This window comes from Nerophis ophidion, linkage group LG03, assembly GCF_033978795.1.
Source record: "Nerophis ophidion isolate RoL-2023_Sa linkage group LG03, RoL_Noph_v1.0, whole genome shotgun sequence".
Taxonomy (NCBI): Eukaryota; Metazoa; Chordata; class Actinopteri; order Syngnathiformes; family Syngnathidae; genus Nerophis; species Nerophis ophidion.
In genome coordinates this window covers 25400656-25416147 of record NC_084613.1, presented here as the reverse complement: position 1 = coordinate 25416147, position 15492 = coordinate 25400656, and the positions used below count along the sequence as shown (strand labels likewise).

General features: G+C 39.8%; 1 protein-coding gene across 3 annotated transcripts in view; it reads right to left on the bottom strand.

Annotated features, from left to right (window-relative positions):
* LOC133549388 (IQ motif and SEC7 domain-containing protein 3-like) overlaps positions 1–15492 on the bottom strand; it is a 147135-nt gene that overhangs the window by 9604 nt on the left and 122039 nt on the right. For all 3 annotated transcript variants that reach the window (XM_061894752.1, XM_061894753.1, XM_061894754.1), the window contains exons 11-14: positions 14002–14101; positions 13739–13897; positions 12941–13033; positions 3698–3744 (exon numbers count right to left, since the gene is read on the bottom strand). In XM_061894752.1, coding sequence (XP_061750736.1) covers positions 3698–3744; positions 12941–13033; positions 13739–13897; positions 14002–14101 — 399 coding nt within the window. The remainder of the gene's footprint in view (positions 1–3697; positions 3745–12940; positions 13034–13738; positions 13898–14001; positions 14102–15492) is intronic.

Below are 15492 nucleotides of genomic sequence, written 5' to 3'. Positions count from 1 at the left end.
CTCTTAAGACTGACAAGAGTTCAATATTTATCAAAATGCTCGTTTAACCTATCAAGTCATTTACAGGCTGAATCTTAGGCTCTGTAGCTTGGTTCCTATCTACCATCCCCAGCATGCCCACAACACTCATAACTTAGATCTGATAACAGGTAAACATCGTTTACTGGCTTGTACCGCTCGCAGTGTCGTATGCAGGGGACCAAAGATTTGGAACCAGCTTAATGAGAGCCTCAAGATGCTGTATCCATTCTCCAACTTCAAAAAGAAAATGAAAAATTTCCTATTAACCAGATATCTTTAATGCCTCATGTGGGGTAGTCTACTTTTGGGTTTTGCATGGTTGAATGAATGTATGTATGTATGTATGTGTATGCTTGCTTTAGTACTATTATCTTGTGTTTATCATATAGCGTTGTTGTTGTTGTTTTGTTTTTGTTTTTTGTTGTTGTGCTTGCTACCATATTTGATCTTTCCATGTATATATTGTCCTTTGGACCCCCTGTCAAAAGCTTCTTCTAGCTTATTTGGGGGACCCTTTCTCGTACCAAAATCTTTAAATGATGATATTCACCACTATTGTAAATGTTATATGGTATTGTGAATAAACTTGTAAACTTAAAAATTTGGCTAGAGTTAAGGTTTTAGAATGGCCTTCCCAAAGTCCTGACTTAAATGTGTGGACAATGCTGAAGAAACAAGTCTGTGTCAGAAAACCAACAAATTTAGCTGAACTGCACCAATTTTGTAAAGAGGAGTGGTCAAAAATTCAACCAGAAGCTTGTGGATGGCTACTAAAAGCGCCTTAGTGCAGTGAAACTTGCCAATGGACATGTAACTAAATATTAACATTGCTATATATATACTTCCAAAGACATGCACCTGGGGATAGGTTGATTGGCAACACTAAATTGGCCCTAGTGTGTGAATGTGAGTGTGAATGTTGTCTGTCTATCTGTGTTGGCCCTGCGATGAGATGACGACTTGTCCAGGGTGTACGACGCCTTCCGCCCGATTGTAGCTAAGATAGGCGCCAGCGCCCCCCGCGACCCCAAAGGGAATAAGCACTAGAAAATGGATGGATGGATGGTATGTATACTTTTGACCCAGCAGATTTGGTCACATTTTCAGTAGACCCATAATAAATTCATAAAAGAACCAAACTTCATGAAAGTTTTTTGTGACCAACAAGTATGTGCTCCAATCACTATCCCAAAAAAAATAAGAGTTGTACAAATTGTTGGAAACTCAAGACAACCTCATGTTCTTTACAAGTGTATGAAAACTTTTGACCACAACTGCATCGTCGTAATATCGCACTTCAAATATTGCAGCTGTACCACATTGCAGTTTCTAGTTTTTTTTTTAAATGCATATTGTACGACATGTCTGCCCTAAATGAAGCATTTAAGCTTAAAAATATCCAAATGAAGTAAAAAGATCAATACTACAGTAATGTTAATACCAAAGCATTCAGAGCGCACTGTTTAGTATCACCACCATTGATTGGCTCAGCCTTAGGCAAATGTTTTCCATGAAGAGTGTAAAGGGGATTTAAATGTTATTTCATGTCCAGAGGGCTCTCAAAACATTTTAAAAAGTATTGAAGATTTTTTTTTCCTGCAGCTATAGCAATGTTTTGATTCATAATTACTACTTGAGACACTTGTGATTTAGGGCTATATAAATAAACATTGATTGATTGACTTTGCAGAAATACAGTGGGGCAAAAAAGTATTTAGTCAGCCACCGATTGTGCGAGTTCTCCCACTTAAAATGATGACACAGGTCTGTAATTTTCATCATAGGTACACTTCAACTGTGAGAGACAGAATGTGAAAAAAAATCCAGAAATTCACATTGTAGGAATTTAAAATAATTTATTTGTAAATTATGGTGGAAAATAAGTATTTGGTCAACCATTCAAAGCTCTCACTGATGGAAGGAGGTTTTGGCTCAAAATCTTACGATACATGGCCCCATTCCTTCTTTCCTTAACACGGATCAATCGTCCTGTCCCCTTAGCAGAAAAACAGCCCCAAAGCATGATGTTTCCACCCCCATGCTTCACAGTAGGTATGGTGTTCTTGGGATGCAACTCAGTATTCTTCTTCCTCCAAACACGACAAGTTGAGTTTATACCAAAATGGATACATGGATGACACAACAGAGGATTGGGAGAATGTCATGTGGTCAGATGAGACCAAAATAGGACTTTTTGGTATAAACTCAACTCGTCGTGTTTGGAGGAAGAAGAATACTGAGTTGCATCACAAGAACACCATACCTACAGTGAAGCATGGGGGAGGAAACATCATGCTTTGGGGCTGTTTTTCTGCTAAGGGGACAGGACGATTGATCAGTGTTAAGGAAAGAATGAATGGTGCCATGTATCGTGAGATTTTGAGCCAAAACCTCCTTCAATCAGTGAGAGCTTTGAATGGTTGACCAAATACTTATTTTCCACCATAATTTACAAATCAATTCTTTAAAATTCCTACAATGTGAATTCCTGGATTTTTTTTTCACATTCTGTCTCTCACAATTGAAGTGTACCTATGATGAAAATTACAGACCTCTGTTATTATTTTAAGTGGGAGAACTTGCACAATCGGTGGCTGACAAAATACTTTTTTGCCCCACTGTACATATAGTGAACCAACTAACAGTGATGAATGAGGGACGACTATACATCATTTCTTTTTTTAAATTGCTCTTTTGTGGTTGCTTTTTTATTTGTTAAGTTCTTTGTAATTATGCTTTTGACTTTTTTTTTTAAAAATTCCAACATATATGTTTAATTGCGTTCCTATTTTACCTAAGTTCTTGCTATTTTGGCTTTATTTCTCATGCTAGCCGTTTTTACACCAACAAAAATCCCTTGCATGTGATACTGTACTGGGCAGTAAAAATGCTTCTGATTCTGCGTGGATTTATGTTTCATGACTAAAGAGAGCATGTTAAAATTAAAGCTTTTTTTTTTAACTGGAGCGAATACAATGAAAATGATTAATAAACCAACACATTGAATGAATTCTTGATCACATAAGGCACATTTTACACAGCATCCACACTGGCCTGGAGTGGGTGGGCAATAGGTTTCTTGGTGGGGAGGGGGGAGTGGAAGAGGGTCTGGTGTCGGGATGAGGGTAAAAGTGACACCGAGGGCGTGGTGCCTCCCTAACAACACGACGGACGTTTCTAAAAGGACTGGCCGAGGCGGGAGAGAAAGGGTCAGAGGGGGAAGAAAAGGAGCCGACAGAACAAGTCGTTACGCGCGCCCGTGCACACACGTACGCACACACACACACACACGCAGTGGACACAGAAACATGGAGCCTGTGGTGACGATACATTCTGGATTATGTTGGCTTAAAGAGCCAGGCTGCTGGCAAGATGAAGAAAGGATGTTTTCTATCCAGCTGAGTGGCTCTCATCCTCTCTGGGGCCACAGCAGCATCACAACTCCCAGGCCTTTCCACACCCCAAGTATCCTTGATGCCATGGCAGCGATGAGCCTCAGGCACCGCTTTTTTTTCTTTTCTTTCTTGTTTTTGTTAAAGCAAAGCACGAAGATGACTTTCTTAGGAGGATGACACACATAGTGCCTGCCTAACTAACACTCACACTCACACACTCACTCACAGAGCTGTTAAGCACGTACTCACCTGAGGGAGACAAGAGTGGTTTTGGCACTCACCTCCACTGTGTTGTTGTTGCCCGTTTTATCGTACACATCTTGTTGACCTGCGGGCACAAAATCAACAGGTGGCACGTGAGTATCAGGACCTGCAAGCTGAGTCACCAAAGACACTTAGACCAGGTTTGTCAAACATACGGCCCGCGGGATGACTTTGCCAAGTATTAAAGGCCTACTGAAATTAGATTTTCTTATTTAAACGGGGGTAGCAGGTCCATTATATGTGTCATACTTGATCATTTCGCGATATTGCCATATTTTTGTTGAACGGATTTAGTAGAAAACATCCACGATAAAGTTCGCAACTTTCGGTGCCAAGAGAAAAGCCCTGCCTCTACCGGAAGTCGCAAATGATGACGTCACAAGTTTGATAGCTCCTCACATATTCACATGTTTTTTAATGGGATCCTCCAACAAAAAGTGCTATTCGGACCGAGAAAACGACAATTTCCCATTAATTTGAGCGAGGATGAAAGATTCGTGTTTGAGGATATTGATAGCGACGGACTAGAAAAAAAATAAAAATAAACGAGTTAAAAAAAAAAACTGTAAATGCATTGGGACGGATTCCGATGTTTTTAAACACATTTACTAGGATAATTCTGGGAAATCACTTATCTTTCTATTGTGTTGCTAGTGTTTAAGTGAGTTTAACAGTACCTGATAGTCGGAAGGATGTGTCCACGGGTGTCTTGACGCCAATGTCTCAGGGAATTCGACGGCAGCTTCATGGACGGCACAAGCTCAGCTTTTCTTCAGTAAGAAGCGACTTTTTAAACACAATTTTCTCACCGAAACCTGCTGGTTGACATTTGGTCTGGATTCATGTTCGCTTGACCGTGCTCTGATCTATAGTAAATTTTCACCTCTGGGAATTTTAAAGCTTCCCAACTCCATCTTTCTACTGTGACTTCTCCAATACTAATTGAACAAATTGAAAAATATTCAGCAACACAGATCTCCAAAATACTGTGTAATTATGCCGTTAAAGCAGACGACTTTTAGCTGTGTGTGTGCGCAGCGCTCATACTTCCTAAAAACCTGTGACGTCTTGCGTACACGTCATCATTACACGACGTTTTCAAGACAAAACTCCCGGGAAATTTAAAATTGCAATTTAGTTAACTAAAAAGGCCATATTGGCCTGTGTTGCAATGTTAATATTTCATCATTGATATATAAACTATCAGACTGCGTGGTCGGTAGTAGTGGGTTTCAGTAGGCCTTTAAAATGAGCTAATTTTTTTTGTTTTTTTTTTGGAACAAAAGAAACTGCTGTTGTAAATGTGTCCACTGGATGTCACAATAGTAATGGTGTTAGGCAAGCAAGAGGTCCACAGTAAAGGGTGACTGTAGCTCCTCCTCCTCGACTCACATGGAACTTAAAACCTGCCGTTTTATGTCTTTTGCTTCAAACACATGGTCATTCGGCACCCTCGTTGCCCCAAAATGTCTCTGTTAAACATGAGAAAAGTAAACTTAACCCTACTGAATAGTTATCACCTCAGTTTCTTACAGTTTGTCATACTTGCCAACACTCCCGGATTTTCCGGGAGACTCCTGAAATTCAGCGCCTCTCCCGAAAACCTCCCGGGACAAATTTTCTCCCGAAAATCTCCCAAAATTCAGGCGGAGCTGGAGGCCACGACCCCTCCAGCTCCAAGCGGACCTGAGTGACGTGTCGTCAGTCTGTTTTCACGTCCACATTCCCACAGTATAAAGAGCGTGTCTGCCCAATGACGTTATAACTGTAGAATGATCGAGGGCGAGTTCTTGGTTTCTTATGTGGGTTTATTGTTAGGCAGTTTCATTAAAGTCCTCCTAGCCCATAACACACAACAACAGCAGTCATATATGCGTCTGCCGTAAAGCAGTTCGTCTGCCGTAAACTCCAATGTTGTGAATTGTGACACTCTTAAACAGGACAATACTGCCATCTACTGCATATAGAATAGAATAGAATGTAGAATAGAATGTACTTTATTTAATTCAGCACCACAGTTCGCTCACAATAAACAATGATAATAATAAATAATATAATATATATAGTATATTATATATATAATATATAATATATGAATAATATAAATATATTCTACATATATTGTACATTTAAGTGGAGTCAAAGAACATATGCATTATACAGTCTGATGGCTGTCGGTATGAAGCACCTCCTGTGTCGTTCCGTGTTACATTTTGGGAGTCTGAGCCTTCCACTGAACGTGCTCATTTTCTCCGCAAGGTCCGAGTGTAGTGGGTGGGAGGTGTTGTCCATAATTAGCTAGGAGTTTTGCTAGACTTCTTCTCTGCCAGAGAGACTAGCTGTGGTTAGAAAAATAGTGACAGAGAATAGAACAAAGATGGACATTTCAACCCTTAACTCAACAATGAGTAAAAGGACTGTTATGTGTGTGTATGTGTGTAAATAAATGAACACTGAAATTCAAGTATTTCTTTTATATATATATATATATATATATATATATATATATATATATATATATATATATATATATATATATATATATATATATATATATATAATAAACTAAATATATACATATATAGCTAGAATTCACTGAAAGTATTTATATATATATATATATATATATATATACATATATATATATATATATATATATATATATATTTAATACACATATATTAAATATTTGACACTTAACCACGCCCCACGCTAACTAACTAAAATAAACTCAGATTTGTATTATTTCATTATATATATATGTTATTTAGCAGGCTACTTCCTGGTTCATAAAGGATGATGCAAGATGGCCGGAGGGAGTGCTATCCAGCTAGCAAGCTAATTCCTGGTTCCTAAAGAATCTTGTAAGATGAAAGGTGTTAGAATAATTATGTATAAGTTATCACACAACTCTTGTGCTTAAAGGCTGTTGCTATAGTTATTATCAATTGTGCTGAAATTGTACTTTTCTATCCGTGCAAAGGCACACAACTTGTAATCTTCCATTAATTGATTAACGTGGTCCCCGACTTAAACAAGTTGAAAAACTTATTCGGGTGTTACCATTTAGTGGTCAATTGTACGGAATATGTACTGAACTGTGCAATCTACTAATAAAAGTATCAATCAATCCATTGTGAGTTGTCTCGCATTAGCAGTTTGTTTGCAGACCCTTCCTGCTGACAGCCAAGGATGGATATTGAGTACCTCACCGCAGGCAAAACAGAGACAGGGTGAAATCATGAGTGTCAGCACATTTCCATTCTGAATAATCATGTATTATGTCTACTGGGGCTGCTTGCATTACCCCTCCCTTCAGAAGCAGCCAAACTAGGGAACTCCTGAATAAATAGAGGAGCACGTTGGACTGTAACTTAGAGCGTAGGGTGTAACTGTAACTGAGTGTACAGCCCCAAACATTTCTCCTCATGAGCAAAATTGAACTCTGTCTCTGCCTGATTCCTTCTTTTTGTCTTGTGTAATAGATAGTTGGGTTTTTGAACCTGACAAAAGGGCTGTTCTATTTTTGACTGTACAGGAGCACACAGACTTTAAATGGTGAAAAACTAAAATAAACTCAGATTTTTATTATTTTATTATATGTACAATATGTTAGTAGGGTACTTCTTGGTTCATAAAGGATGATATAAGATGGCAGGACTGTACTATTTTTGACTGCAGGGCAAAGGCGAGGGCTTCAATTGTCACCTAAACAGTGAAAAAGAAAAATGGTGTTATTTCTGTAAGGTTATTTTGAATGTTGGCTCACAGGCCATGCCTGGTTCATGAAGGATGGCTTACAATAAAATGAAGGGACAAAATATGCAAGACACTTCACTTATGACTCAAATGGTCGAAAGAGAAAAAATTCTCTAGCTAAAAGAAAGATTTTCAAAAAGTTTTTAAATGTTAGTAAGAAAGTTACTTCCTGAAGGAACTCTCCTAACGGAATAAATAAAGTACTATCTATCTATTCTGGTTCATGCAGCATGACATTAAAGACTTGACCATTTGCATTATGGGACGGGGGTGAACAGTGGAGGTCTCTTTATAAGCTGATCTAGCTTTTTATTCAATGTCAATCAATCAATGTTTATTTATATAGCCCCAAATCACAAATGTCTCAAAGGACTGCACAAATCATTACGACTACAACATCCAGCGTCATATTTACAGACTCCACATTGCTGTATGTAAAACTAATTAAGTCGCCACATAAATATGATTTGTGACATCACCACTATTATTAAACTAGATGATGTTCAGCCTGCAGTCTGACATGCTAGACAAAATGAAAACAATCAGCGTCAAGCCGGAGTCGTCATTAAACGTATTTTTGTTACACACAGGAATCTTGAAAGGAATTAGACAACATGCTAATTTCCTTTTTTCCCCTTTAGTAAGTGCGATAAAAAGATTTACAAATATGACTGCGACTTTCATCGGTGGGTTAAGCTTTAAGGAAGCAGAATGGTGCGTAAAACGCACCTCACCATACTTTGACAGCGTTGAAGCTTCTAAAGCTGCTAAATAAAGAACACAGCTTAGAAACTTTTGCATAATTTACATAGATTATTGAAAGGTGCCTGTCAAATTGGAAGTGATTGACAAAGGAACCCACTCTCGACTAGTTCGCTAAATTGACATGCAGGAGGTGTCGACTTGGGGAAAGTGTGAATAATCTGCTCATTTTTGCATAGATCTTAAGTGTTTTGGGAATTGGTTTGCAGTGGTGAGAAAATTACATTACTTTAGTGGCGCCCCCCTTTTGTTACGCTCCAAATGCTTTGTAGGATCATCCGTACATCCATCCATTTCCTGCCGCTTATTCCCTTTGGGGTCGCGGGAGGCGCTGGTGCCTATCTCAGCTACAATTGGGCGGAAGGCGGGGTACACCCTGGACAAGACGCCACCTCATCGCAGGGCCAACACAGATAGACAGACAACATTCACACTCACATTCACACACTACGGCCAATTTAGTGTTGCCAATCAACCTATCCCCAGGTGCATGTCTTTGGAAGTGGGAGGAAGCCGGAGTACCCGGAGGGAACCAACGCATTCACGGGGAGAACATGCAAACTCCACACAGAAAGATCCCGAGCCCGGGATTGAACCCAGGACTACTCAGGACCTTCGTATTGTGAGGCAAACGCACTAACGCCTCTGCCACCGTGAATAATGCAAGATGGTTGTATAACTTTTAGCAAAAGGGACAAGCGATAGAAAATGGATGGATGGATGGTTCATGATTTCGGGACAATAAAGTCTGTGATTATGTGACAGCGTCACGCCTGGCTCCTCCCCCTTCAAGCCTCCATTTACGCTTTGCAGCCTTTCCTGTTTTTTCCCCCTTCATTTTAAAATCACACCGAAAGCCGTTTCTGCTGATTATTGAAGAAACACAAGTGACCGTGGATTAGTTCCAACGGCAACAACCATCTGCATGTCACGTCGGCCGACATTGCTTATTCCAACCACTATGGCGGATCACGCCCAAGAAAATGCTTTCCCGTGGATAAAATGTGAGTTCAGATAGTTTAATTCTTTATCTTTTCTCGTATAATATGTTTTTTGCAATTTTTATTTTGTACCTCATAAGATATGTCATATGTGTTTTATGTTGCACGTTTGCACCAAGAAAAATTCCTAGTTTTTGAACCCGTTCTCAAACAATGGCAATAAAAACTATTCTGATTCTGATATGTTTTATTTGCTGATGCGGGTTTATTGATTTTTAAATGCGCCAGAAAATAAGTTTTTACAAAGCCCAGTAGTGCATAAATTAATTTCCTTATAGTATTTCTCCAGAAATGGTCATGTGGTGACATCAATGATGGTATTTTGAGAGGTAATGATTGAAGTCGGACATCACTGAAGGCCTTGGTGGGAAATGCCCGGTCCGCCTCTGTTTACATTGTAGGTTGTCACTAAAGGCATTAAAACTATGAATGAACACATGTGGCGTTATGTACTTGACAAAAAAAGGTGGAATAACTGAAAACATGTTTTATATTCTATTTTCTTCAAAATAGCCACCCTTTGCTCTGATTACTGCTTTGCACACTCTCGGCATTCTCTTGATGTGCCATATCTGCCAGGGGCCTTCAGCATCAACAATGCACTGTAAGTGAACGGGCACATACAGTTGATAGACAATTGTGATAACCAATCAGATCACGGGTTGTTGTCAGTAAGGCCTTCTAGCTGGCCTCACGTTGAACATGACATTTACGCGTCCTGTGATTGGATACTCACCGAAACCGTTAGCGGAGGGATTTGAGAAAACAAAAAGTTGATAGATAATTGCGATAGCCAGTCAGATTAAAAGTTGTTGACAGTAGACAAGACTATGTCGGCGATAAAATGGGAAAATGCTCGCTATTTCCACTCGAATCAACAGACTACGGGGGGCTAAATGACGTTGAATGTGTGCTACAAATTGTGAGTTCAAATATTTTATTTCTTTACATATTTACTTTTAACATGTTTTTTGCAATTTTTATTTTGACAGTACCTTGAATGAGTGAACGAATTTGAATGAATGTATTTATTCCGGCTAACAGACATATATAGCAACACTTCATCACTCTTTGTAATTTGACAGACATGCAACAGCACCCACCGAAAAGGGATACGGGAAAAAAGCAACAATGCTAATCCACCTCATAAGATATGTTTTAAATATAATTATTTTGAAATACGCCAGAAAGTAACCCGTTTTGTACACTGTTGAGGTGATTCAATGGCCAGTAGGGCGTGAATGTGTTCTTGTATAGTATTTCTCCAGCAATGGTCATGTGGTGACATCAATGATGGTATTTTGAGAGGTAATCATTGAAGTCGTACATCACTGAAGGCCTAGGTGGGAAAAGCACGGCCCACCACTGTTAACGCATATTATTTCCAGCCTTTCGCAGGCCCCAAATCAACCTTAAGAAAGTCAGTGACTTCACTATTAAAGTGGGTGACATTGTTATCACCAGGAAAGATGAGGTCGCCTACCTAGGATCTATTCTCGAGGCTAATCTTTCCTGTGATAAAATGGCAACCAAGGTAATCAAAAAGGTCAACCAACAAACAAGATTTATCTACAGATTTTCCTCTCTGGTAAACAAAAGCACCATAAATATTTTATCGGGAACTCTAATTCAACCCTTTTTCGATTATGGATTCACCTCCTGGTACGCCAGCACCTCCAAAACCCTCAAATCTAGACTCCAAACATCCCAGAACAAGCTCGTCAGGTTACTTCTAGACCTCCACCCCAGATAACACGTCACTCCTACCCACTTTTCCAAAGTGGGCTGGTTCAGGGTGGAGGACAGAGTAAAACAACTTGCACTGAGCCTAGTCTTTAAAATTCGCTACACCTCCCTGATACCGAAGTGCGTGTCAAACTACTTCCATCACGTAAATGACAGCCATAACCACAACACCAGGGGGAGCTCCACAAACCACGTTAAACCCAAATTCCAATCTAACAAAGGTCTTAACTCATTCTCCTTCGATGCCACATCAATATAGAATGCACTCCCAACAGGTGTAAAAGAAAGTGCATCTCTATCTTCCTTCAAAACCGCACTAAAAGAACAACTCCAGACAACTTCAGCCCTAGACTACACCCTCCCCCCACCACATCCCACCTCCTCGGGTTGTAAATAATCTAATGTATATACTTCTTCTTATGCTTTCTGAGCTCACTATGTTCACTGCTCACTGTACATATCCTACAAAGTCAGACCTACACTGTTTCAATGTCCATTTCTCAGATGATATAATTGTTGATGACTGAAGTGCGGATATTAACCCAAGCATTTAGTGCTCAATTGTACGGAATATCCCTTGTGGAGGGGGTCCGGTTCGAAGGCCATGGATGAAGTACTGGCTGTCCAGAGTCGGGACCCAGGATGGACCGCTCGTCTGGACCCAGGATGGACCGCTCGCCTGTGTATCGGTTGGGGACATCTCTACGCTGCTGATTCGACTCGGGATGGTTTCTTGTGGACGGGACTCTCTCTGCTGTCTTGGATCCGCTTTGAACTGAACTCTCGCGGCTGTGTTGGATCCACTATGGATTGAACTTTCACAGTATCATGTTAGACCCGCTCGACATCCATTGCTTTCGGTCCCCTAGGGACTCATAGTCATCATTGTCACCGACGTCCCACTGGGTGTGAGTTTTCCTTGCCCTTATGTGGGTTCTTCCGAGGATGTTGTAGTCGTAGTGGTTCGTGCAGTCCTTTGAGACATTTGTTATTTAGGGCTATATGAATAAACATTGATTGATTGATTGAATATGTACTGTACAATCTACTAATAAAAGTTTTTAAAAAAATCATATAAAATGATACGGCGGGCCAAATCTGAGTTTGACACCTGTGGTGTAGATGAAGAGTACTTTTGGTCCAACAAAACCTATTGTGTATTTGTCACAGGCAACATAGTCACATAGGTTGACATCAGAAGGATCTGCACTAGGGTTGGGCGATATATTGATATACCCGATATATCGTGGGTTTGTCTCTGTGCGATATAGAAAATGACTATATCGTAATATTCGAGTATACGTTCTCACGCAGTTGTTTTTAGCTGCGGGCATTAAACTACAGGCTCTTCACACTCCTTCTTGTGTCTCCTTCTCACAGAGTGTAAGCGCAGGTTCTTACATACGTCACATACTGTCATGTCATACGTCACATACGTATACGCCCTCGCCCAGCAGAGAGGTAGCAGCATGGCTAACAATAGCCGTGATGCTAGCGGAGTGTTGCGAAGGTGCGAAAGAAAGTGCGAATCTCGTAACAAATGAAGGAAGAATTAATTCCCAAGAAAAACAGCACAGGGTCCATCGTCTGGCGGTGGTTCGGCTTCATGTGGGAATATGTCGAATAGACAACTTTAGTTTGTCAAGTGTGGGGCACAAGCGTTGCAACCAAAAGTAGCATTGCCGCTAATATGTAGCATCATTTGAAAAGTCACCTGCTAATAACTTTAATAAATACAGTTTTGGTAAATTGACTTAGTTGTGATTTCCTTCTTTGCATGAAAGTTTCAAATGATCATATATTAATGCAGTATGAACAAAAATGTTTTAATGTAGACACATAGAATCATCATACTGCTGTGATTATATGTATCAAGTGTTCATTCAAGGCTAAGGCAAAATACCGAGATATATATCGTATATCGGGATATGGCCTAAAAATATTGTGATATTAAAAAAAGGCCATATCGCCCAGCCCTAATCTGCACAATACCTGAGGGGGAGCCGTGTCCCGTGTGCACATCCACTTGTCCTCCATTGGTGTGGATGCTGTGTGGCTGGATGCCTTGCTGCCTCTCCAGCTCCCCTACAAACATCACACAACATTTGCCACCTTTTGTGTGTATGTTCTTGTATTTACACCCTTCTTGAGACGTCAATAAGGAAAAGTAGCTTCCATATGAGGACCGGTGAACAAGTCAGGACCGAAATCATGGTCCTAATACAGAGAACCATTGCACATAATAGAGAATGTCTCATTTGCACCCCTGGTGGTGAAATCAATCAAAATTAGGGTGGTCCCAAAAAAAAGGGAGTTTTCAAATTGACTGTGTGTCGGTTTTAAAAGTGCTCCCCCTCTGGTCAGCATATGGAATAACCAGTGTGTGTAAAAATTTGAAGTGCTCTCCCTCTGGCCAACATATGTAATAACAGGTTTGTGTAAAAATGTGAAGTGCTCCCCTTCTGGCCAACATATGTAATAACACGTGTAGTAAGAAATTGAAATGCGCCCCATTTGGACAAAATTTAATAAATATAGAGACATACTGTAATAACGTGAACCAATAAACAAAAAATTGAAAAAAAAATAATTTACTAGAAGCTTACCTTTATATATTTGTATAGTGTTTATTTATTATTTATGTTGTAAATAAAAATCTTTATATATCTAGAAAGGGTGGTCCAAAAGAGGTAGGCATTTTCAGAGGTCTCAAGAAGGTAACAAATACAAGAATGTGTGTGCATGTGTGTGCGTGTGTGTTTAACGTGCAGTCCTAGTTCCGCCCCTTACACTGGATGTGTATGTGCTCCATCTCGTTGACCTCGGAAATGGCTTCTCGGAGCTCCTCCGCAAACTTCCTGAGCTCCTCCCCGCTCGGCGAGCAAAAGCTGACCAGCTGCTTCTTCTCTGAGGTAAACGGGCTCAGCATGGTGACCCCGTGGGCGTAGTCTGGCAAGGTGGCAGAAACACAGGACACATTCACGGTACAATGGGGTGTTTTTTTATAACAATGGAACACAAAAATATTGTGTTTTTATACTACTACATCTTACATTCATTGCTGAAGAGGTGAAACTGCATCCCCAGAAGACCCATTGCTTTACAGAATGTGTAAGATGCTGAGCTTTTCTTCTTCGGGCACAGCTTCAGGATCTGCAGACACACACATGGTAAAACACTTTTAAAAAAAGATGCTTGCAGGCTCCAAACAAAAGAACAACAATTAACAATTAATTAGATTTGTTTGACTTGAGGGCCAAATCTGGCCCGGGAATGACACCGTAACCATCAGTTCAAAACTTGGGAGATTTTTGCAACAAATTCCTAAAAAGAGTCGAGTGCTCCTGTTGTGTGGAGGAACTTGGACCACTGTCAACACTTTGGCAGATCCTTGCAATTACATTTAACCTTGCTAGCAAACTTGGGTCCAAACTTGTGATTTTCGAATCCAATGCATTCCTCAAGGCACCCCTTCAAGTCCTCTCCTTTTTTAGCAGTTACGAATTGTTTTCATGATGTGTTTTGTGTACTCAAAGTGTTGCTCTAGCTCGTTGACTTCAGATTCAGTACACACTAAAAACTGCTAGGTTATTTTGGTAACCCAATTTATGGGTTGCTAGTGTTGTTAAATTTGGAGTTGAATGTATGTACGTGTTCGTGTTCGTTTTTCTCACTACATTAGGGCGAAACCATCCTTGCCCAGGCACACCCTCCTGGTTTTGAAGTACAAATATTTGTGGTTTTGACACCAGCACACACATCAGTCTATATCTGACCAATCTAAGTCTAAGACCAGATCTGACCAAACTATGTGTATAAGCGTGAACTGATGAAGCCTACTGGGATGAGAGGTGAAATGTCTTCCAAGACAAACCAAACAGTGCAGTTGCGATCAATTGAAAACCCTGAGAATAACCTGGGTGAATGACAACAGCCATAGACAACTTAATTAATAATAAATAATATATGCTTTTTAACTGAACTGTCAACAGAATGTAAGTGCAATTAAAAAAAAAAAAAAGCTTCACCACTTTAGTCCTAATTTTTCCACTTAAAGGGGAACTGCACTTTTTTTTAATTTCGCCTATTGTCCACAATCAGTGTGAAAGACATGACATGGAATTTTCTTTTAATGCATTTTAACTTGTAAAAAAAAGTCTGCTTACAGCAGACCTAATGGGATATCCCCTTTTCCGCACTTAATATACAACAGAAAAAAATATCCAATAAGCACCAACAATAGTCTATTTACATTTTATGACATCAAAATATTAACCGAGTATTAGTGATACTGTTATAATAAGTGCTATTGCAGACAAATTTATAGCAGCACCGTACGGTACGTGGATCCCGACTTAAACAAGTTGAAAAACATATTCGAGTGTTACCATTTAGTGGTCAATTGTACGGAATATGTACTGTACTGTGCAATCTACTAATAAAAGTTTCAATCAATCACAAGCTTGTGTGTAATGTTTAAATCAACCAGTGATAACCGGTTTCCTCACTTCCTTGCTCCTTTGAAGTTTTCATGTAGATGATAA